The sequence below is a fragment of the Pipistrellus kuhlii genome, unplaced genomic scaffold (assembly GCF_014108245.1).
Source record: "Pipistrellus kuhlii isolate mPipKuh1 unplaced genomic scaffold, mPipKuh1.p scaffold_m20_p_3, whole genome shotgun sequence".
Classification (NCBI taxonomy): domain Eukaryota; kingdom Metazoa; phylum Chordata; class Mammalia; order Chiroptera; family Vespertilionidae; genus Pipistrellus; species Pipistrellus kuhlii.
The window spans coordinates 64,154,448-64,179,460 of NW_023425529.1; the positions used below are offsets into that span (position 1 = coordinate 64,154,448).

General features: G+C 38.5%; 1 protein-coding gene across 2 annotated transcripts in view; it reads left to right on the plus strand.

Annotated features, from left to right (window-relative positions):
* The window catches only part of ZDHHC17 (zinc finger DHHC-type palmitoyltransferase 17), an 86,823-nt gene that overhangs the window by 14,995 nt on the left and 46,815 nt on the right, over positions 1-25,013 (plus strand). Inside the window, exons 2-3 of one of the 2 annotated variants that reach the window (XM_036456018.2) lie at positions 2,299-2,402; positions 12,692-12,814. In XM_036456018.2, coding sequence (XP_036311911.1) covers positions 2,299-2,402; positions 12,692-12,814 — 227 coding nt within the window. The remainder of the gene's footprint in view (positions 1-2,298; positions 2,403-12,691; positions 12,815-25,013) is intronic. The other variant, XM_045588274.1, reaches the window with a different exon arrangement.

A 25,013-nucleotide genomic window follows, 5' to 3' on the forward strand; every position in this document is an offset into this window, starting at 1 on the left:
TTTTTGGATATACAGCATTATTCCATTTTGCTTGTAAACTATCAATTTTTAAAAAAAATATGTTTTTATTGATTTCAGAGAGGAAAGGAGAGGGAGAGAAATAGAAACATCAATGATGAGCGAGAATCATCGATCAGCTGCCTCCTGCACTCTCCCTACTGGGGACTGAACCTGCAACCGGGCATGTGCCCTGACCAAGAATTGGCCATGCTTCCTGGTTTACAGGTTGACACCCAACCACTGAGCAACACCATCCAGGCACTGCCAGTTTTTATTTTTCTTCAGTTGTGTTTCATCCCTACAGAAGTCAGAATCAAAAGTTTAAAAAATTATTTTCCTGGTCGTAGGGGAGAATAAAAATCAGAACAGAAGACTTAGAAAGAAAAAAGAAGGAAGTGTTATTGGTCTAAGAAGTTTCATTCTTGACTTCACTGAATATAGAGCATAGAGAAGTTGAGAACTGTAATTCAGTGGGAAAATTAAACAGAAAAAGATTTAAAAATATTAAATGGTTAAGTCTTATATATTGGTTTGTTTCATCAGTTATTCAGAATGTTGCACATACCCAAAATGCTATATTTGTCTATATTCAAATTTAACCAGTTCTATTTTAATGAAGTCTAAGAACAGTCTACAAAAAAATCACTTAGTAAATAAACTATATGCATTATGCATGTTGTGAATCTTGGTTTAAGACATGGCTATTTTCTTTCATCTGCTAATGTAGACTAATGATTATTACTGTGGCATTTTAATATTGGCTGTAACATTTTCATAAGGAACTAATCTGTTGAAACATCTAGAATTTGCATTTATGAAACTTTTTAATTTTCCTTGAAAATATTCAAATTGACATTCTTCTAAATTTATGGTTCAAACACATTAATTTAGGAATTTCCCAAACAAATTGAATGGTGACAGTAATTTAAAGATAATGGCCTTTTTCATTCAATAAAATGCCATTCATCAGTGGCTAGAGCGTCAGACTGCGGACTGCAGGGTCCCGGGTTCGATTCTAGTCAAGGGCATGAACCTTGGCTGCGGGCACATCCCCAGTGGGGAGTGTGCAGGAGGCAGCTGGTTGATGTTTCTCATCAACATTTCTAACTCTCTGCCCCTCTCAATTTCTCTCTGTGTAAAATCAATAAAATATATTTAAAAAAATAGATACTTTAAAAATAAAAAAAAAATAAAATGCCATTCAATTTGGATTATTAAATATCATTGGCCAAGAGAGCATGAATTCTTTTAAGTATTTCATTCTTTCCAGATACCTTGTTATGCCCTATCCAGTGGTTGGCAAACTGCGGTTCGCAAGCCTCCACAGTTTTCACTCTGTTGACTAATGAGTTTGCCAACCACTGGGATAGGGGCTTAATCACAAGGACCAACAACAGCCTGTAATTATTTGAATCGAGATTCTTTTGTTTACAATTTTGTGTGTGTGTGTGTGTGTGTGTGTGTGTGTGTGAGAGAGAGAGAGAGAGAGAGAGAGAGAGAGAGAGAGAGAGAAAGAAAGGAAGAGAAAAAGATATCAGAATAATAGAAATTTGAATGGGTGATATTAGAATTAAATATGCTCAGTTTTTCTGTTTGCATATAAAGAAATATAATTGTATCTCAAAAAAAATTGTATCTCAGTGCTACATTATATTGAGGAAGCTGATTATGTATAACAAATTTTGTATTTTAAATAAAAAATTTCACATAGCATATAAGCTTTGATGGATATACTAGTAATATTCTACAAAAATTGTTTAATTGAATTTTTATGTAAAAAGTTACTTTAGTGGGTTTACATTTTATCAGAGCTGTGCCATTGTTCCTTATGCATCTAATTGTAGATGCTTAATAAGTCCTCAGCATGAATGAGTATAAGAAAATATAATATCTGAGAATAGGAGAAGAATAATATTCTTGAGTTTTTATCTTTAGGGCTTCAGAGTTTATTTGCCATGTAATGAAGGTTTTGGAGTAAGGTGTTAGACCTAGGGATAATGTTAGAATAATAGAAAAACTGGCCTAAGAGAATAAGAGTTGATTTGATGAAGAGATAAGAGAGTTTTATGGAACTAAAGATACATTTCACTTACTAATTTGTCACTAATTTTTGATCTTTGCATCTTTTGGGAGTGTGTATCAAGGGTTTTTCTCTAAAGAGAACAGACCTCAGAAAAAGGAAAAACTTAATAATTTCAATAATGAGCATTCTTCAAATAATGTAAAACAGTAGAGAAATATTGAAATGTTTCCTGTACCTTTTCTCAATTCTTGCCTCTGTGATTTTCTCTTTAACAGGAAATTAAACCCCAAAGCCATTATAACCATGGATATGGTGAACCTCTTGGACGGAAAACTCATATTGATGATTATAGCACATGGGACATAGTCAAAGCTACACAGTAAGTTTCTGTTGTAGTTTTCTTTGATATATGTATTTTAAGTGAAATATGAACACATATCTCTTAGTCTTTATTGATATTCCCTAGTTGGTGAGACATTGTTTTCAGATTTTGGCTCTTTAAGACATGATTTTCTTTAGTTCTTTTTACAAATTTAAGGTAGCTGATTTAAAATCTTTGTCTAGTAAGTTCAGTGTGTGGAATTCCTCAAGGATAGTTTCTATTACTTGCCACAACCACCTCCACTCCCCCTGTATAAATTACACTTTCTTGTTTCTTTGGAGGTTTTATAATTTAAAATTTTTTTTAAGTATTACATAAGTCTCCTTTATTCCCGATTGACACCCCCCTCCCGCCCTCACCATTCCCACCCCCGAGGTCTTATAATTTTTTGTTGAAAACTTGTCAAATAATGTAATGTGACAGTTCTGGATATCAGGACCTTTCAGGGTTTGTTATTTGTGACATTTCTGAACCATTCTATAAAGTCTGTATCTTTGTTTTGTGTGGTCATTGAAGTCCCCATCAGTTCGTGGTCAGGTAAAGATGGGACGCACTTCTTAATTCCTCAGAATCATTATGTCTTGATCTTTGTTAGGGGATTCTTTGTGCGTGTTGGGACACTGAACACTCAGCCAAGCAGCTGACAACTCTGACTTAGCCTTCACTTGCTGCTTACATAGAACTTCAAGGTCAATCAGAGATAAAGCTTGGGGCTATCACAGCTAATGTGCATGGCTTTCTAGATTCCCAAGAATATGTTCAAGCTTTTTTAAAGCCTCTATGGATATCTCTTTCCTTAGGTCTTGTTTTTAAGCTTTTTGATTTATCTGTTGTTTGTTCCAACTACTACTCATCATCTCAGACAACTACGATGTTAAAACATTTGATGTGTACAACCCCAAGGAGAAGCTTTTAATGAGTTTGAGTGAGATTTAATTGGCAAGTCTTTCAAGTAGACAACCAGACAGGTCAGATAATGACTATTCTTTGTGAATGAAGCTTTGAAAGAACTCCATCCCTATTTTGCTCACTCCAGTACCATAACACAAACTTACTTTTTTAAGGTAGATGGGCAACAGAAGATAGGATCATAATATGTTAAAATAACACCAAGTTCTCTGTTGCTCTTTGGATTGCTGAAAGCTTTTGTTTTCAGAGTTTTGAAAAAGTTGACTCTTGACAGTTTTTGCCAGATTTTTAGTTACTTTTATGGAGAGGAAAACTTTTAGAAATCCTTAGTCTACTGATGTCACCCTACTTTCTTGAATGTTATGTATCAAAAAAATCAAAGCACATTGTGCCAATTGTATTTAACAAACAAGTTATACTGCTCTTCATTCATTTTTTCTTTTAAGACTTTGTTTCTTTTGTTATTGCCTTTATCATTAATCTCTCTAACCATACCTAATGCCCCATTTCCATCAGCAAATATATTATAGCATCTCTTATTTTAAAAAGAAAAATAACAACACACAACCTTTTTCTTTTTAATCCCTCACATACCTTTCTAACTACACTATTTCTTTAAAAGTATCTTAAGTATGAGGTCTATAATTTCAACCTTTAAAAACATTTACTTAAATTTTGAAACATTTCAGTCCTGTAGAGAAGAATAACTGTCAGATTAAGCAGTTGTTAACATTTTGCTATAGTTACTACAGGTTGCTCAGTGTGTTCTTCCCCTTGGCCCCCCCAAGGAGTCTCCCTCTCTTGAAGTTGCTGTGAATCATTCTCATGAACATCCTTGTACATTTCTATAAATATTTATAAACAAAATATGCTATTGTAATGTATTCTTAAAATTTATATACCTGTATTCTACATTACATATCCTTTTGCAGCTTGCTTTTATTAAAAAAAAAACCTATATCACTTTTGTGATGTATCATTCTGAATAATAAAAACCTGATATGCTAAGTGTCCAGTTGACCAGTCGGCCATTCAGTTAATCAAAGTGTAAATGCTAATGATATACTAAGGACCCTCAACCACTCACTATGATGTGCACTGACCACCAGGGGACAGACACTCCAACTGGTAGGTTAGCTTGCTGGTGGGGTCTGGCTGATTGGGACTGAGCGAGACGGGGCCAGACACACCCTGGAGCCCTCCTGAGGTTCCTCCCTGGCTTGCCAACCTCTTGTGTCTCTCCCTGGCCCCGATCATGCACTGGTGGGATCCCCGGTTTGGCCTGCACCCTCTCACAATCTGGGACCTCTCGGGGATGTTGGAGAGCTGGTTTCAGCTTAATCCCACAGGCCAGGCTGAGGGACTCTATTGGTGCACAAATTTGTGCACCGGGCCTCTAGTTGTTAATAAAGACCTAGTTTAATCAGTTTCACTGCTTTATAGTACAGACTGAGTACCCCCTTATCTGTGGCTTTGCTTTATGTACAATAGTTTCAGTCACCTGTGATCAACCACTGTCCAAAAATACTAAATGAAAAATTCAAAAACTAAGTAATTTAAGTTTAAATTGTACAGTGTTCTGAACAGTATGATGAAATCTCACACTGTCTCATTGGACCCCACTTGGGGCATGAATCATTCCTTTATCCAGCATATTTATGAATGTAAGCTACCTGCCTAGTTTTAATCACTTACTAGTAGCTGCCATTTTGGTTATCAGATCAGCTGTCAAGGTGAAAACTTTAGTGCTTGTTTTAAAGTAACCCTTATTTTACTTAAGGATACCCCAAAAGCACAATTTAGATATGTCAAAATGAAGCCTTAAAGTTTTTCCTTTAAGTAAAAAGGTGAAGTTCTCAATTTAAGTCCTTTTATCTTCTCATCACATCATGAGTACAATACGATATTTTGAGAGCATGAGAGAGAGACCATATTCACATAACTTATTACAGTATATTGTTATAATTATCTTATTATTGTTATTAATCTTTCACTATACTAATTTATAAATTAAACTTCATCACAGGTTCCTATGTATAAGAAAAAACATAGTATATGTAGAGTTCAGTATTACTCATAGTTTCAGGCATCCATTAGAGGTCTTGGAATCATCTACCGGGGATAAAGGGGGAACTACTGTATTCTATCACTCTTTACTAAGGGACACTGAAAATTTCTTTTACTTTTTCATTATTACGAACATTGTGTCAGTGAATGTATTTCCACTTGCTTCCCCTTCACATAAATAGGAATTTTTCTAAGGAAGATACTCAAGTGGAATTTATGATATTCTTTTTCAACATGAGAAGTTATTGCCAAATTGATTTCCAAAGTGCCTGTGCCAGTTTATACTTCCACTGTCGAAAGAGTTCTTTTTTACTACATTCTTTTTTTTTTTTTTTTACTACATTCTTACTAAATTCTAGTTTTGTCATACTTAATAATTTTCAGTTTGATAGCTGTGAAATGGGTTTTCTCTGTTTTAATGGGCCTTTCTCTGAATACAAGTGGTGTTGCATATCTTTCCTATGTTTATTGACCATTTGAGTTTCTTCCTATGTGAATTGCCATTTTAAATCCTTTAACCATTTTGAGTTCTTTTATCATTTTGTAAAAGTTATTTTTTAAAAAAATATTTTTATTGATTTTCCACAGAGAGGAAGGGATAGGGATAGAGAGCTAGAAACGTTGATGAGAGAAAAACATCGACCAGCCACCCCCTGCACAGCCCCTAGCAGGGATGGGCCCACAACCAATGTACATGCCCTTGACCGGAATCGAACCTGGGACCCTTCAGTCCTCAGGCCGACACTCTATCTACTGAGCCAAACCGGTTTCGGCTTGTGAAAGTTCTTTATGTATGTTGATGGAATCTGCTTTGAACTTAGTGGGATCTGTGTTCCTTAATGTATAATATATATGTATATGCCTTCCAAGAGTCCTGTCTACCGCTCTCCCGGCCTCTTCCCACTCCCAGGTCATGTAGTTCATGATTCAGTACTTCTCTCCAGTGTGTCCAAACTTGCATATTGTACTGCTGAAACAATGTGCTGTAACTTCTCTGGAAACCTGGACTTCCACAGAGCTCTCTCATCCACAGGTGATTGTCTAAAACAGTGTTTTCCCAAGCTCTCAGACCATACCCTAGAAGGGTTAGAGTCAGAGCATGAACCATTTGCAGGGGCCACAGCTGAGATAGAAGTCTTTGTTCCTATTAACCAACACATGGGTGAGTGAGACTTCTCCCAGCTCACTTGACATATAGTTCTCGATCCCACAGTTCCACAGAGTCACTTTGCCTGTGAATAGTACAGAATTATTGTTGGAGGGGGAACAAAATGATGGAGTCTTATTCTACCATGATGCTAATGTCATTCTGTGGTCCATTTCTAAATACTCTTTTTTCTTTCATTTGTTTAATCTTTTATAGTTCCACATTGTTTTAATCATTTCTTAGTCTTCAGAATTCTTTGTCTCAGGTATTCGTGACCTTTTACTCTCATCCATGAGTTTTAGGATTCTCCTTGGGAATTTCATGGGATAATTAATTTAGGACTTAAATTAGCATTTCATTGTATTTATAGGTTAATTTAGAGGAAATTGGTGTATATATTTTATGTATACATTAAATAAGTACTTTGTCTTTTATTACTCTTATTTACAGTGAGAGTGGTGTAATTAAACAGGCTTTCTTCTTATTATTTTAGATGGTATATGCAAAAATGACACAGAAATCTGATCATAAATTGATTTTTTTAGATACTTTGTTTTAATTATTGATTGATTGATTGATTGCTGAAAAAGAAAAACAATTCCCTAATGGAAGAATTGCAGTGTATGCTGCATTTACTAAATCACAGTCATTACTTTTTTAGCGTTAATCACTAAGCAAATATTTTTTTGATTTTTATCTTATAAATATCCATTTTCTGATGACAGTTCTTACGAATTAATCAGATTTTGGCATTTTTGAAATTACAAGAAATGGGTTCACACAAGTTAGAGAATTGTATCAAAATTTTTTAGTGTGTCCACATGAGAAGGATTTTATAGGAGATGTATTTAAATCTTTCAGAAATTATTCTCCTATATAATAAAGAGGTAATATGCAAATTGACCACCACACCCTCATACAAGATGGCTGCCCCCATGTGGGCACAAGATTGCCAACCCCATGTGGTCAAAAGATGGCTGCCTCCATGTGGTCACAAGATGGCCACCACAAGATGGCTGGCAGGGGAGGGCAGTTGTGGGCAATCAGGCCAGCAGGGGAGGGCAGTTGGAGGAGACTAGGCCTGAGGGGATGGCAACTGGGCCTGCAAGGGAGGGCAGTTAAGGGTGACCAGGCTGGCAGGGGAGGGCAGTTGGGGATGTCCAGTCTGGCAGGAGAGGGCATTTGGGGGCAACTGGGCCAGCAGGGGAGGGCAGTTGGGGGTGACTGGGCCAGCAGGGGAGCAGTTAGGCATTGATCAGACTGGCAGGTGAGCCGATAGGGGGCGATCAGGCAGATAGGCAGAAGCGGTTAGAGGCAATCAGGCAGGCAGGTAGGTGAGCAGTTAGGAGCTAGTGCTCCCAGATTGTGTGAAGGATATCCAACTGCTGGTTTAGGCCCAATCCTTGGGGAATGGGACATCCCCCGAGGGGTCCCAGATTGGAGAGTGTGCAGGCTGGGCTGAGGGACACACACACCCCAGTGAACGAATTTTGTGCACTGGGCCTCTAGTATATAATAAAGAGCTAATATGCTAATTAGACCAAACAGCAGAATGACCGTCCGGTTGGCCTTCCAGACAAAGCCAGCACTGCAAGGATGGCCGAGGCTGCGAGGGGCTGCGAGGGCCCACTGAGGCTGGGAGGGACTGTGAGTGCTGAGCCCCTTGCATGAATTTTGTGCATTGGGCTTCTGGTTTTATGTAATGATGAAAACATTTCTAAACATTGTTTTTTAAAAATATTCTTTATAGTTTTTCTGAAATAAAAGTTACTTTCTCACTATTCCCTTTGCCTTAAAGGGGAACAGACTAAATATCTTTATCCTTCCTTAGAATATATGGTTGCTAGCATACTACTCACAGTTTTTTGGCATGACTATTCCCCTGCCTCAAATGCAAAGCCAGCGTTTTGGAACACTTGTCTTTTTTTGTTAAATGGAAAATGAATGCATATCACTTTTAATTGTTAGAAAAATAATCAGTGATTTTTTGAATGGTTAAAAAGATTTTTATGGACACTTATTTCATTCAAAACGTGAGGTAGATTCTGCTCTTTAAGGTAATATACCTAGTTCACTGAACTGGCACATGTAAACAGTTAAAGATCAAGGAACTGAAGTAGGTGCCACTGTCATCTACTATAATTTGTAGAACTCTTGGTCTTTCCTTAAATTGATTACTTTGTGTGTGTGTACAGATGCAATGTGTGTGTGTGAGAGAGAGTGAGTGTACAGATGCAATACAGAGCCAATGAGAGTAGCAATGTGAAAGCTGTACCAAATATTAGTAAAGCCTAATCTCTGTTAGGTAAGATGTGAATACAGGTAGAAATTTTAATATTTGCTTTGAGTGTCCCATTAATGTGCTACTCTTACTGCGACCTCTTCCAGTGATGTGCCTTCCCCATTTTGAAGACCACTCTGATTAAGAAATTGCAAATATAGTCATTTAAATTTACTTTGGTGTCTCATTTCCAAGAACGCAATATTTTGTTTAGAATAAAGTTGATGGCTCTTGAGGCTTGAGGATGGGTTCGTGGTGGTTTGTTGTACTAATAGAGCGGGACCCAGACCTGCCCTGCACAAGCCAAGGGACCCCAGACCTTCCCTGCGTGGCCATGGGACCCACCTCTTGCTGCGTGAGCCCCGCCAGTCCTGCATGGCCCAGCGCCTGCCTTGACAGCTCATGGGCCAGGGGGAGGGACTGAGAAGTGCTCCAGCACCTCCTGGTGACCAGTTGTTTGGTCGTTCCACATTAGGGCGTGATGGCCACAGGCCTTTTATAATATAGACTCCTACTTTTGCTTATGCTTGAAAATTTCCATAATAAAAAGTTTTTTAAGCCGGGACTGGTTTGGCTCAGTGGATAAAGCGTCGGCCTGCGGACTGAGAGGTCCCGGGTTCGATTCCGGTCAAGGGCATGTACCTTGGTTTCAGGCACATCCCCAGTGGGGGTTGTGCAGGAGGCAGCTGGTCGGTGTTTCTCTCTCATCGACGTTTCTAACTCTCTATCCCTCTCAATTCCTCTCTGTGTAAAATCAATAAAATATATTTTAAAAAAAAAAGAATTTATTAAAAAAAAAAGTTTTTTAAAATTTAGACTGCTTCGCAATGACCAAAAGCGGAAATGTGGAAAGAATCAGGCTCTTTGCATTACCTTTCTTCTTTATCAAATATGAACATCTCTCCTAGAACTCTCCCAATAGATTTTCTCTTATGGTTCATTGGCTTGAACTCACAAGACTCTTTCCCCTACCCAATCCACTTCCAACCTCAACATATCCTTTCAAAAATTTCCTTCGTGAATATCAAAGCTAAATTTGTAAATAAAGAATACTGAGGCTTGTAAAACATCCTTTCTTCTTGATATTATTATAAGTCATTGATATGCTGTTTGTTACTGCTCTTTTATGTCCTTAGTATTTTAAAATATAATTATATATATTTTTATAAGCTGCCTCAAGTGTTTTGTGGGACAAATAAGTAGTGATATAAATAAAAACAAGCAGAGAAACCAAGATAACAGCCAAGGTAAACACCTGAACTTGCCACCTTGCACATCAACTTCAAAACTACAACTAAAAGTCAAAATAGACATCATCCATCCAGAACCATAGGAAGACTGGCTGAGTGGAAAGTCTACAACTAGAAGCAAAGAGAAAAGCACACTGATTCTCAGTGGAAGTGCGGAAGGCAGAGGTACCGAGGCGCTCGCGCCCGCTGAGTGGGCTGGCTACTGAGTACGCAGCTGCTTTTTCAATCTGAAGGGAGACACAAGCTCCCGACTGCTCTCAACTCCAGTTCGGATGAGACTTCTGGGGACCCAGACTCATACGGTGCGAAACTGGACTGTCTGGAAGCGGGCGGAACTCGAGGGTGGCTTTCTCTCAGAGGTGCTTGCAATGATTACCGCTGGACACTGAGACCCAGGGGTCTCTTTGGGCAGGGCTGTTGGGAAACCATTGTCTTAGGGCAGGGCTGATAGGAAACCTGGTCACCCAACTGCCCTCCTCTGTCAGCTGCTGTTTGCTCCACCATGAGACGCTGCCCCATCCTAGTTGTGCGTAGAGGCTTTTGCATATGAATGACCTGGTCCTTTGAATTCTAAACTTACCTATCAGACTACAGCTGAGTCAGACCCACAACATCCAAAAGAAGGCCCGAGGCCCCATAGCAGCTTGCATTGCTTCACAGCTGGGCCTCATCTGGGCACCTCCAAACCCCAAACAAAGAAGAGGAATCTGCAGATATCTCTGTAGCTCCTGCTGGGTGGCCTCAAGCAGAGGTTAAATTAGCACCTCCTTGGAGATTCAAGAGCCAGTGTACCCAGGGGTCAGAGTAGGACCAACCAGATTACAACTCCTCAGATCCATAAGGGACACACTCAGGGGACAGACTCGGTGAGCACCAAAGCCCCATTGAAGCAAGTCTTGTCTCATAAGGTTTCTCCAGCACGGACGTTCTCCCATTGTAGACACAGCTGATCCTCACAGCCAATTGGCCTGGAGGTCAATTCCTCCCAGTGATATCAACAACAATCAAGGCTTAACTACAACAAGACTGTACATACAGCCCACAAAGGGGTGCACCAAGAGTGTCTACCTCAGGTAACCGAGGAGGCTGAGCCTCTGGGTCCCATAGGACACCTAGCACACAAAGCCATTCTGTCAACTCAGGGAAGCAGCCAAAATGCAGAGACAAAGAAAGAAATGGAGGAAAGCAAACTACTGGATATAGAGTTCAAAACCACAGTTATAAGGTTTTTCGAGAATTTTCTATAAAGGCCAAAAAATTTAGTGAGACCCCAAGGATATGAAAAAGGAACAACTAGAAATTAAGCGTGCAGTGACAGAAATAAAAAAGAATAGACAGAGATCCAACAGCACACTAGAGGATCACAAGAATCAAGTCAGAGGTTTAAAATATTAATACAAAGAAGCAAAAAACACCCAACCAGAAAAGAAAAAAAAAAATATGAAGATAGTGTAAGTAGCCTCTGGGACAACTTCAAGCATACCAACATCTGAATTATGGGGGTGCCAGAAGAAGAGAGAGCTCAAGATATTGAAAACCTATTTGAAGAAATAATGACAGAAAACTTCACCCATCTGGTGAAAGAAATAGACTGACAAGTCCAGGAAGTGCACAGAACCCCAAACAAAAGGAATCCAAAGAGGACCACACCAAGACACATAATTAAAATGCCAAGAGCAAAAGACAAAGAGAGAATATTAAAAGCAGCAAGAGAAAAACAGTTACCTACAAGGGAGCACCCATAGGACTGTTAGCTGATTTCTCAATAGAAACTGCAGGCCAGATGGGCGTGGCAAGAAATATTCAGTGATTTATAGCAAGAACCTACAACCAAGATTACTCTGCCCAGCAAAGCTATCATTCATAATTGAAGGTCAGATACAGAGCTTCACAGATAAGAAAAAACTAAAAGGAGTTCATCACCACCAAACCAATATTATATGAAATACTGAAAGGTATTCTGTAAGAAAAGGAAGAAGAAGAAAAAGGTAGAGATAAAAATTATGAATAACAAATACATGTCAATCAACAAGGGAATCTAAAAATCAAGTGAATAAAAAATCTGATGAACAGAATAAACTGGTGAATATAATAGAATCAGGGGCATAGAAAGGGAGTGGACTGACAATCCTCAGGGGGAAAGGAATGTGGGGGTTGTGGGAAGAGACTGCACAAAGATTTTACACTTATGGATGAGGTCAGTGGGGTGGGGAAGACGGATGGTAAGGGCATGGGGTGGGGTGGGGTGCGGTGGGAACCAGGTGGAGGGGAGCTATGGGGGGGAAAAAGAGAGGAACAACTGTAATAATCTGAACAATAAAGATTTTAAAAAAATAAGAGTATAAATAAATAAATAAATAAATACAAGCAAATGATAGATGTTTGATTTTTGGTATCCTTTTCTCTTCCAACTAATGAGATATTGCATTCTTATAGATGAGACAAAAAGTATAAAATGGATTAGTGAAATTTGTTGGAATATTGATATGTAAAAAGTAGCATTTTATGTTCAAAAGTCCATTTCAATTTTCAGGTATCAAAATGGAGCATTATTTTCTTCTGAAATGTTATTTTTAGCTTTAAACTTCTTGTCAAATAGTAGTAATAATCTCTATTTTTCCTTTTTTTCAAGATATGGCATATATGAACGTTGCCGAGAATTGGTGGAAGCAGGTTATGATGTGCGACAACCAGACAAAGAAAATGTCACACTTCTCCATTGGGCTGCTATCAACAATAGAATAGATTTAGTCAAGTACGTGTTTTCTGTATTTTTAAGTAGTATTATAAAAATATTAGAACATAAAAATTAATAATTTTTTAACAATGATAGCTTTTAAAATGTAGATTCTATGTACCTTTTTTCCTGAGTGTTGTTTTTTAACATATATTGAATTAATGTGTCATACTGAGCTGAGTACTTTTCCATGTATATTTCCTTTAATTTTAATTCCTAACTAGACTTGTATGAAAAATAATAACTACTGCTATCCAACAATGTAGAAACTGAAGCATAATGAGGTTAAATACTCTAATGATGATATACAGCTAATAAAGGTTGGAGTCAGGATGTTAACTCCAGCAGTCCACCTTGCAGATCACATTTTAAATATGAATTTTATGGGGAAGAGTTACAAAAGAAATGAGAGGGGTTAAAAAGTTAACTGGTAATAATATTCTGATTTAACTATTCAAACTAGTATAAGTGATGAATACATATGAAGTATAAAATGATTTTTATTACTATTAATCTGCTGGTTTAGTATCACTAACAGGTAATTAGATAAGCAAGTCAGATGATAGAAATCTTAGTAAATATGCTTTAGTAGTCATAATTTGGACATAAGACCTTTAAATAAAGACGAAGTTGAAAAGAACTGCTTGCAAGTGTGCAGTTAAATACAGCACACAGAGTCTAAAGTCAAGTAAGATTTAATGTCACGGAAAATATGGAGGAGGGCAATGGTAAGTAAGATATGTACACATATAATACCTTAATAAAAAATGTCATAAAATAATTTATTTGCACCTAGAGTTCTAAAGAAGATTAAACAAGTAATATCTAAACTAGCATTGAACTCCATGAATCACTTTCTTCCAGAGAGCATATTTTTCTTTTTTTCCTTTATGTATCTCTAACCTTCCCTTTGCTTTCAGTATGGGCTTCCTAATATCTAATTCTGTTTTGCTTATGGGAAAATTTTTTTTGTGTGTGTGTGTGTGTGTGTGTGTGTGTGTGTGTGTTTTTAATCCTCACCCGAGGATATACTTACATTGATTTTAGTGAGAGAGGAAGGAAGAGAGAGAGACATCAGTGCAAGGGAGAAACATTGGTTGCCTCCCAAAATGCACCCTGACTGGGGATTGAAACTACAACCTAGACATGTGCCCTGACCTGAAATTGAACCCAGAACCCTTTGGTGGATTGGATGACCCTCCAACGCAGGAAAATGTTTTTAATCTTCATTAGTGAAGGAAATTTTCACATAGTATAAAAATCTAGGTTATGGTTTGTTTTATTTAAAAATATTCCACTGTTTTCTGGCTCCTTTTACTTTTGATAAATCAGTCTTAAGTATTGTGCGTATAGAGGCTTTCTTTTTTCATGGATGTTTTAAGATTTTTGTTCCTGGTTTGTTTGCTTTTTTGTTTGTTTTTTTGCAGTTTCATGATGATGTATGTAGGTGTGGATTTTTAAAAAAATTTACCCTGAGTGACATTGCTCAAAATTTTTGATTGTATGGATTGATGTTTTCATCAGTTCTGAAGAAATCTCAGTCATATTTCTTCAAATATTTCTCTGGCCCATTCTCTTTTTGGTCTCTTTCTAGAAAACCAATTAAATGTATGCTTGATCTTTTCATTGTAGACTGCTCTTATCCACTCTTCTATGTGTGTGTTCTCTCCTTTTGTCTCTGCTTCATTCTGGAAACTTTTGACTTATCTTGCAGTTCATTTATTCTCTGTTTATGTATCATCTGCTTTTAAATATATTCCTTGTGTTTCTAATTTTGTTTATTTTTAACTTCTATAATTAAAAAAAACCAGAAAAAACAATGTGATATTTAAATATTTGTTCCTGAAATTTTATATCTTGTTTTATATACTTGGACATAGTAAATTTAGTTTCTTTATAATCTGTGTCTGAGAATATATAGCATTTTGAGTCTGTGTGGGTCTGTATCTGTTATATTATTGTGTGCCTGACTATGTTTGATTATGTATTAGACATTGTGTTTGAAAAATTATTTGTTGAATAAGTTGAGGCCTAAGATGAGAAGATTTCTACTAGTATTTGTTTACACTAGCCCCAACTTTAACTTAATTTTAAGGCTTTACATTTTCTGGATCACTCAAGTGGCTGAAGACCATGCTAAAGCCAGTTTTATTTCTGGTTCTTAATTATTACTACAGTGCAGCTTTTTAGAGTCCCAACCCTTGTCTCTAAGGCAGATGGTGTCCAAATGGTTTTCTGGGTTTTAACCCTTTCCTGAATCTTGGCCTGCTATGTGCTCTTATTTTTCTTAGGCTTTGCTTTTTTTAGGAAATGTTTTTTAAATTTCATTGAGCTTTTTAGTTTCTTTAATGGGAGGGTTGACTCAGATTATCTAGCCTTCTACAACCTCTGTAGTTTTTCAATTAATACATTTTAATCAAAATAGTACATAAATGATTTGGAAAAAATCCCAAAATGTACTTAAAAGGTTACAATGGGAAATAGCAATACCTCCCCACTCTCTGAGTCCTGAATCCCCAAAGTAACCCTTTTCAATACTTGAGCTATTTCTTTCAGTATTTACTCTAGTATTTTATATATTTGTATTGTTAGTTTTATCTAAACTGTTATTTTCTTTACACAAATGATAGTAAACACTATTCTGCCTTTTCATTTAATTTATATATATTTGAGATTTTCCAGGTTAGTACAAATAGAGTTGCATTATTCTTTTTTTAAAACTATGTAATATTCAATTATATGGATTTAATTCATGAATGGTTTTCCTGTAGTTGATTCTGGTGTTTTTACTAGTTCAGTGCTGTATTTGTTCACATATCATTGTGCTTATGTTCATATCTATCTGTAGAATTCTTAGGAGTAATAAAGCTAGAAAGATGAATTTTGAATTTTAATGAATATTGCCAACTTCTATACTGTTATTTTTTTATTTATCAGTTATTATATTTTGACTTTCTGCTGTGGGATAACTAGATATCTTAGATCACCTCACCATGAATACATCTTCCTTCACCTCTGTGGGCATAGATTTGGTTAAATCACTATGCAAAATTAAATTGTTAGTATGTAAATTCTCACTGCTAACCCCAGGAGTCTTCTATGATTATCTGTTCTTTCCTGTAGAAATCTGTTTTTTGTCTGAAGTAACAGTTCCTTCATTAACAAAAAAAAAAAAACAATAAAAAAAAAAATTATATCTATCTATCTATCTATCTATCTATCTATCTATTGATTTCAGAGATGAAGGAAGAGGAAGAGAGAGATAGAAACTCCCATGATGAGAGAGAATCATTGATCAACTGCCTCCTGCAAGTCCCCCTCTGGGGATCGAACCCACATCCCTGGCATGTGCCCAGTTCGACTGAACTCGAACCTGGGACCTTTCATGCTCTATCCACTGAGCCAAACTAGTTAAGGGCCAGTTGCTTCATTTTTAAAAATTTGTTCAATTTGTTATATGTCATAACTAATTCTTACTATACTCTTAGAACTGTAAAACCCCTCTATATGCAAGTAATATGAGATCATTTATTAGTTCTTCCTGGATTTCCACCTTGCTGCTCCAGCCCAGACTGTTTGCCCTTTAAAGCTACTGTACAACAGTTGTCTTGAGACTTCCCTTTACCATCATCCCGATAAATCACTTTGCTCCAGGATTGGTCTCAGTTTCCTGATCTCAGGTTTTTATCTTTATTGCTTTGCTCCCTGGTTTTAGTAGAGCACATTTCCTGATAGCTTGCTGAGGGAGAGAATGCTTGGGAGATAGATGTTTTGAAGTTACAATATCTCTCGACCTTATACTTTTATTGGTTGGTTGTCTGAACATAGATTTCTAGATTAAAAGCCATTTTCTCCAAATTTTAAAACATTACTTTGCTATTTTCTTACTTCAAGTATGTTTGATTTCATTTTATCGATCAAAAATTTACTTTTGTCTTGTGTTTAGAAATATATAAGAAAGTTTGAAGTGAGAAATGCAGATAAAAAGTCTTGATGCTGCATGCCTTACAAATTGTTCCAAACCACACATGGATTAGTGAGGTTACAAAATAAAGTCAGTAAACTATAGAGTGAGTTAAAAATCACAGTGTCTGAGTAATATTATATTTCCAGATAGGTAAGCTTAATTTCTTACAGCACATAGTCTACTGAATTACTTTCCTAAAACAAACATCTGCTGAGTAAATACAGTTTTCCTAACAACTGGTATTCGTAGCCTCAAGATTAATTTTTTTCTATTGTGTTTGAAATTACCCCCTACTTAAAAATTCCAACATATTATACTTCTATTTCATGGATGCTGGCAGAAGATACATGGTCAATTAGAGACAAAGGACTTGATTATTCACTTTTGTGTTTAGCATGAACATAGTATTTGCATAGGTCCCTCTTGCTCTTTAGGTTCTATAAGAGTGGCTTGATATTGTCCAGATGGATGCAGCACACACAGTGGGTTTGTGTTGCAGCTTGGGGAATTCATTGCTTTTATAGTAATTGGTAAGCAAGCTTGCTCTTTGTCCCAGAGGAAGACGTCACCTGATCTCTAAAGGCTGCTCGATGTAAACACGGCTAGGAGAAATGGCCTACGTAAAGCGTGGGTAGGGCCTTGCAGTTTTGGTATACCTAGCAAGATATGGGAGCACAAGAGACCCATGGCCCAGGGTCTCTTCTAACCGTTAACATTTTATCAGAATGTGTATTAAAGGAACTTACCACAAGCAAAGTAGTTGGGTCACCTTCATGATGATGAAATATAAAGTAAATGTACTTTGGAAAGGAGGAGATCCTCAGTCTGGATAGGTTTATATCTAATTACCATATTTTTCGGACCATAAGACGCTCCGGACCATAAGACGCACCAGTTTTTAGAGAAGGGAAATGAAGAAAAAAAGATTCTGAAACAAATAGTGTCCTAAAATATTTTATGTGCATTAAAACCCAACATCACAGTCATAAACACATGTAATCAACCCTGTAAAGTAAACAGCAGCATTTAGAACCATTTTAGAGCCGGGCAAGCACACAGAGACCACATAGAGCCGGGCAAGTAAAAAAACTTTTTTTTAAAGTATATGTGTAGGCTATATTTGGACCATAAGACGCAGGGACTTTTTCCCCCCACTTCTGGGGGGAAAAAAGTGCATCTTATGGTCCGAAAAATACGGTAATGTCTTCAATTGAAAGTTTTTCGACTATTTTTCAGCTTTTACCCTAATGTAATAAAATAGAAAAGATTAGCTCAACCTCTTGTCTTCAACAGTCTGTTGTTACCTTAAAGATCTTCATTAACAACAAACAACAGCTGAAACCGGTTTGGCTCAGTGGATAGAGTGTTGGTCTGCAGACTGAAAGGTCCTGGGTTCGATTCCGGTCAAGGGCATGTACTTTGGTTGTGGGCACATCCCCGGTGGGGGTTGTGCAAGAGGCAGCTGATTGATGATTCTCTCTGATCTCTATCCCTCTCTCTTCCTCTCTGTAAAAAAATCAATAAAATATATTTTAAAAAACCACACAAACAAAAAACCAACAATGCATGTAAGTGTTTGATTTCAAGTGAAGGCTGTATTAAGGAATACTAGAGGCCTGTGCACAACATTTTTCACAGGTAGGGTCCCTAGGCCTGGCCAGCGATCAGGGCCAATCAGGTTCCCTGCCTCCCCATTTCCAGGCCTCCTCCCCTCACCAACTGTAGTCTGCCACCACACAACTCCCCCCACCCCCTACCTCCTTCTTTCCTTGCTCCCTCAGCGCCCTGCCACCACTGGTCACCTGCCATGTTCTGTGCCACCTACTGGTGGTCAGCACATGTCATAGCAATCAATCAAACTTCTGGTCTCCAGGTGGAACTCCTGAGGAGACACTTTGCATATTGGCCTTTTATATTTATAGATGGCCTTTATTAAAAAAATATGGAGCTTATAATTTTCTAAGAACACACTATGTGTATGGCTTATTACTCTTGGCAACATGTAATTTTTTTTTCTTTAGCCCCAATTTTGTGAAAGTTTATTGTGCATTGATGGGTTTTTATTTATTTAAAAATTCAATTTATGGTCATTAATTTGCCACTTTTAGCCTAGAAATTTGCCTTTTTAGTTTTGGGAAGAATTCTTGCATTGTGCCCTCAAAAGTGACTCATTTTTATTTTGTTTTTTTTGTTTTGTTTTGTTTTGTTCGTTTGTTTTGTTTTGTTTTTTCTTTCAGGAACTTTTTATTTGTTAGATACTGGAACCAACCAAGTTAATCCCTTCTTCCTCCCCCCCCCCCCTTTTTTTTTTTAAGCTTTATTCCAGTTACCTTTTGTCTCCCTGTATAGCAATTATACTTTGGAGAGAGTTTCTTAACTTATCTTCTAATTCTTCTTTTTATTTCTAATTATATCTAACACATTTTCAGTTTTTAAGCATTTCTTCTGTTTCCCCCTACCTTGAAAGAAAAATCTGGTTCTTTTATCATAGGTATATAGTCTTTTATATTTTTGGAGGCTGTAACTTTTATTGTGTTTTTTAAGTTTTTCTTCTCTGTATATTGTCTATTTTGGGCTTGTTTTATTTTGGCCTTCTTCCATATTTGAACTTTCACTTAATTGTCTAATCTTACTTGGCCATTCATATTTAGAAGAGACATAAAACACCTGTTTATGCCCTGACCAGTGTGGCTAAGTTGGTTGGATGTCTTCTAATGGATTGAAAGGTTACCAGTTTGATTCCCCATCAGGCACATGCCCAGTTTGAGGGCTTGATCCCTAGGAGGCAGCCAATCGATGTTTCGCTTTCACATTGATGTTTCTCTTTTTCCCTCTTCCTTCTTCTTTCTCTAAAAACCAATAAAAATCTTAAGAAAAACAAAAAACAAAAAAACCCCTGGAAGCTTTGAAACTTAGAGAATTTATAGTAGGAGCTTCCCAAATGTCCATTTCTGGAGGTTTTTCTCTGGGGTTGCTCAGTTTCTCTAGGATAGGGGTGTCGAACTCAATCAGAGAAGGGGCCAAAATCTAAAATCCAGCCTAAATTGCGGGCTGAATGGTTTACTGAACAGTCATAAACTGACAATGTTAACCAGAAATGTGAATTTAAAATGAGTGGAACAATCTTTTCCTTAACAGTGCTGTTAACCAACTCACATGCTATCAAGCAAAACAGTAATATTGGTATCAAGCAAAACAGTAATATTAGAATGTACCTAAAATGCTCATTGTTTTGTTTTCTGGCTAGATGTCTGACACCGTTTTCCCCGGGTCAATGAGTCAATGTTCGGTTTTATTTCTTGGGCTGTAGCAACACGCAAAACAGCATGGAGGTTGCCATCGGTAATGCGTGATCTGTGCTTGTTTTTGTTCAGATTCATTATTGAAAACATCCGTTCACAAAGATAGGTGCTCCCGAACATGAATAGAATACGGGCAGCATGAAGTCGGAGCTCTGGCATTGAGTCAGGGGGCAGTAGAGGGTAGAAATCCTCAATTTCAACATCCTGAAACCTTGATTTCAGGCCACTGTCAGACTGAAGCTCGATTATCTCCATCTGAAGGTGATGGGGCACATTGTTGACATCTACTGTAAAAGGATTGGCAAAGATGTCAAAGCCTGAGTGCTGTGTCCTAAAGTCAGAGAAGCGCCGCTCAAATTCACTTAGTAAACGGCTAACTTTGGTAGCCAGCCGACTGCAAGGAAAAGTACCAGAAATAGTGGTTGAGATACTCAAACAAACGGGAAAGTGGGCAAGATTGTCCTGTTCCAGTTGGGACTTCCATAGTTGAAGTTTACGCTGGAATGCTGTGATCATGTCAGACATCTTCGTGATGACTTGTTTGCGTCCCTGCAGCTTCAGATTCAGTTGGGCGAGATGCTCGCATATGTCACACATCATAGCAAAATCACATAGCCAGGCGGGATCCGACAGTTCAGGCAAGGGCTTTCCTTTACTTTCCATGAAAAGAGCAATTTGTTCTCGGAGCTCAAAAAATCTTTTGAGGACTGTGCTCTTGCTCAGCCATCTTACTTCTGTGTGGTATGGCATGTCTCCATGCTCTGCACCCACCTCCTGTAAAAACTGCTGGAACTGGCAATGATTTAGGCCACGTGCCCGTATAAAGTTAATAGTTTTAATGACTGTGGTCATTATGTCATTCATGTCCAGAACTTTTCCACACATAGCCTCTTGGTGGATAATGCAATGATAAGTAATCAAGGGTGTGTGGCAGTGACTTTTTTGCATTCTTTCCTTCATTAGTCCAACCAAGCCTTTCTTTTCTCTGCACATTGAAGGTGCGCCATCGGTAGTTAGCCCCACCAACTTTTCCCAGGGTAATTTAAAATTATTTATAGATTTCTCCACAGCCTCAAATATATCTCTACCAGTCATCGTCCCATGCATGGCAGCTACATCCAAAAGTTCCTCAGTGACAGAGAGGTCGGTCTTCGTAGCACGTATAAAGATGGACAGCTGCGCTGTATCAGTGTTGTCTGTGCTTTCATCGATAGCAAGTGAAAAAGCGAGATAACTGCATGCCTGTTCGGCCAGCTGTGATGATAGATTTCCTGAGAGTTCTTGAACTCTATCTGCAATGGTGTTTCTTGACAAACTGATATTTTGAAAACTCTGTATCTGGTCTGGGCATACTTGCTCACACACTTTTAGCATGCATTGCTTCAAAAAGGCACCCTCTGTAAAACACCTTGAAGTACGGGCAATTTCTTCAGCCACTATAAAGCTTGCTTTCACTGCAGCATCATTTTTCGCTGTAGCCTTTGTAAACATTTGCTGCTGTGATTGTAGTTTGCCTTTTAGTTCTTTAACAATTTTATGCTTTTCTTCCAAAGTATATTTGCCATACGTAACATTATGTTTGGTGTCAAAATGACGACGTATATTGTACTCTTTCATCACCGACACTGTCTCATAACACAATATACACACTGGTTTGCCCTCTCTAAGCACAAACATGTATTCATTTTCCCATTTGTCATTAAATTGTCTGCCTTCACCGTCAACTTTTCTTTTCCTGGACATTTTGGGATCAATATTGGCAGTAAAAGATGTAGTTTATTGGAAATCTGCGTTAGAAGGAAAAAGTTGAAAACTGCACAGGGATAGCTTGATTTGGCAGATGGAGTGGAGAAAAAAAAAGTCAGTCAATAAATGCCTGGCTGGGTACAGATAGCAGATTCTGTTGCGATTTTTATGCCTGCACTTTATGCCAGGAACTGGCAGCTTCTGCTGTGTATTTTTTATGCCCGCACACTCACTCTCTCCTCTGCTCTGCCACCCGCACAACCACATCGGATGCCGGACTATAGGTCACGCCTCCTGAATCTCGCGTGACTTGTTATCTATGTGCATGCGTAATAGATAGCAAGTACGGTGGCCAGCGAGGCTGCCGGCGAGATCACAAGCCTCCTATGTCACCGCGCGTCATTGTGATGGAACGCAGCGGAGTGCAGTGATGACAGCGCGGTGCGGGCCACATTGCAAGGCCTGGCGGGCCGGATTTGGCCCGCGGGCCTTGTGTTTGACATGTGTGCTCTAGGAGAAGAATCTTCTGATTTGTGGGGTGGGCCTAAGCATCTGTCTAGCTGCCTGTTGATCAGAGCAAGGAAAATGGCTTGGAATTATTATTTAGTATGTAAACTTTCATTGGATTGCCACATTTTAAGTAAAATGTTTTATATGGTTCTCTGATTTAATTTCCAGAGGCTCAAACTTCTTGGGTAAAGTTGCACAGCAAACACCTTTTGGCAAACACTGATGATTGACTATTAAAATCAACATGGGCTTGAGGCTGAAACCCAAGACACCACATACAATGAAGTTTAGGGATGCAAGAATGAGTCTGAACTTTAAGAGTTTGAATTACTACTACAATAATATTAAAAATCTGAGTAGTCATATTTTAAGATTTAGCAGTATAGTGTACACTATACTGTTAAATCAGTGAATACTTTTATGATACTGTCAGCTGCTTGATTGCTTCCATGCCACTAAAAATGCCTATTTGTAATGTTAAATAAATACTAACTTTCATGGAGTATATAGGTCAGAAAACAATTTTTCAGTAACTTTTATATTAACTTTCAGCCAGTGTTTATATTTACAGTTAGCTTCTTATTACTTTCTTTAGGGGTAACAATTGACTTTAATCTCTTAAATTGACTTTAATCTCTTAGTTTTTCTAGGGTTTTATAATATACTAGAGACCTGGTGCACGAATTTATGCACCAGTGGGGTCTCTTGGCCTGGCTCTCTGACATCCCCTGAGCATTCCCAGATTGTGAGAGGGTATAGGCCAGGTCCAGGGACCCCACCAGTGCATAGTCGGGGATGGGAAGGGACGTGGGAGGTGGCCATCTGGGGAAGTACTGTCTCACTCAGTACCGATCAGTCAGACCCCAGCAGCAAGCTAACCTACAGGTTGGAGCAGTCAGTGCATGTAATAGCAACTGGTCGACTGTCTGCCCCCTGGGGGTCAATGCACATCATAGCGAGCAGTTGAGTGGCATTAGCATATAATTAGCATGTTTTGCTTTGATTGGTTGAACAGACATCTAAACATTTAACATATTAGGTTTTGATTATATAGTACTAGAGGCCTGGTGCATGAAAACTCATGCATTGGAGGGGGGGGGGCTCCCTCAGTCCAGCCTATCCTCTCTCACAGTTCTGGAGCCCTCAGGGGCGGGTGCGATCCGGCGATCAGGGAAAGGCAACACCCCCATCACATCTCTGCTACTGCCACTACCAGCAGCACAAGCTCGGCCATTCCTGGTTACCTGATCCTCGGGTGGCCCTCGGCGTGTGGGCAGCTGCCATCCAAGGCTTGCTTGCACCTTGGGCCAGCCCTGGGCAGCTGGGGGCCTGAGGGGACTGGGGGACTCCGGAGTCAGGTATGCAGAGCGATTGGACCTACTTGGGGGCGGACCCAGCTGTGCTGCATGCCTGCCACCCCAGCGGTGCTGAGGAGACTGGGCACCACCATCTTGTGACTGTGGGTGCCACCATCTTTGAAGGCATGGCAGTTAATTACCGGTAGCATATTCCCTCCTTATTGACTGTGGGCACTGCCATTTTTGTGAGGGTGTGTCAGTTAGTTAGCATATTCCCTCTTTATTAGATAGGATTCTGGTTTGCTTCTCATTGGTGCCCAGCTCTGGAGACATTGGAGTTTTAGCAATTTGTTTTTCGTTTTTGTTTTTGTTTTTTTCTTTTTTTATATTTTATTGATTTTTTACAGAGGAAGGGAGAGAGGTGGAGAGTTAGAAACATCAATGATAGAGAAACATCGATCAGCTGCCTCTTGCACACACCCTATTCAGGATGTGTCCGCAACCAAGGTACATGCCCTTGACCGGAATCGAACCTGGGACCCTTGAGTCCACAGACTGATGCTGTATCCACTGAGGCAAACTGGCTAGGGCTGTTTTTCATTTTTCAAATGCTGGTTGATACCTCTTGTTCATTGATGGCCCCTTCTCAATACCTGGGGATCATTAGTACTTGCAGTAGCACTGTGATAATAACCTAGTATTGCAGGAAAACTTTAGTTTAAAAATATGAAGCATATGGACTTCTCAGGAGTATAGTTTTGAGCTAGGGTCTTATAGCTACAAGGAATAACATGTTATAAAAAATACTAGCAGCTAGGTGCATATAATTTGTGCACTCGGGGGGGGGGGGGGTTCCTCAGCCAGGCCTGTGTCCTCTCACAGTCTGGGAGCCCTTGAGGAATGTCCAACTGACGGCTTGGGGAGCGGGCCTAAGTCAGCAATTGGACATCCTTAGCGCTGCCACAGAGGCTGGAGATGCTCTTACCACCGCCATTGTGCTCGCCAGCTGTGAGTCCAGCTTCTGGGAGCAGCATTCCTGCTGTGGGAGCGTACTGACCATCAGGGCACAGCTCCTGCATTGAGCATCTGCCCCTGGTCAGTGTGCATCATAGCACCAGTTGTTTCACCATTTGGTCAATTTGCATATTACTCTTTTATTATATAGGAGAGTAGTACTTCTCTTCCAGGAGTTTATAATGAAAAGGTAATAGGAGTGATTCTTTTTTAGCATAGAGGAAAAAAAATTCTTCTATTGAAAACAAAGTTGTATTTTAAAACCATGTTAGAAATAGCTTATTGTCTTAGCTCTAGAAAGTGTTTGAAATGTGAATAAAAATAATTCTCTGGAACAGATATATTGACTATAGAGAAGGTAATCAAATTTTTTTTTTTTT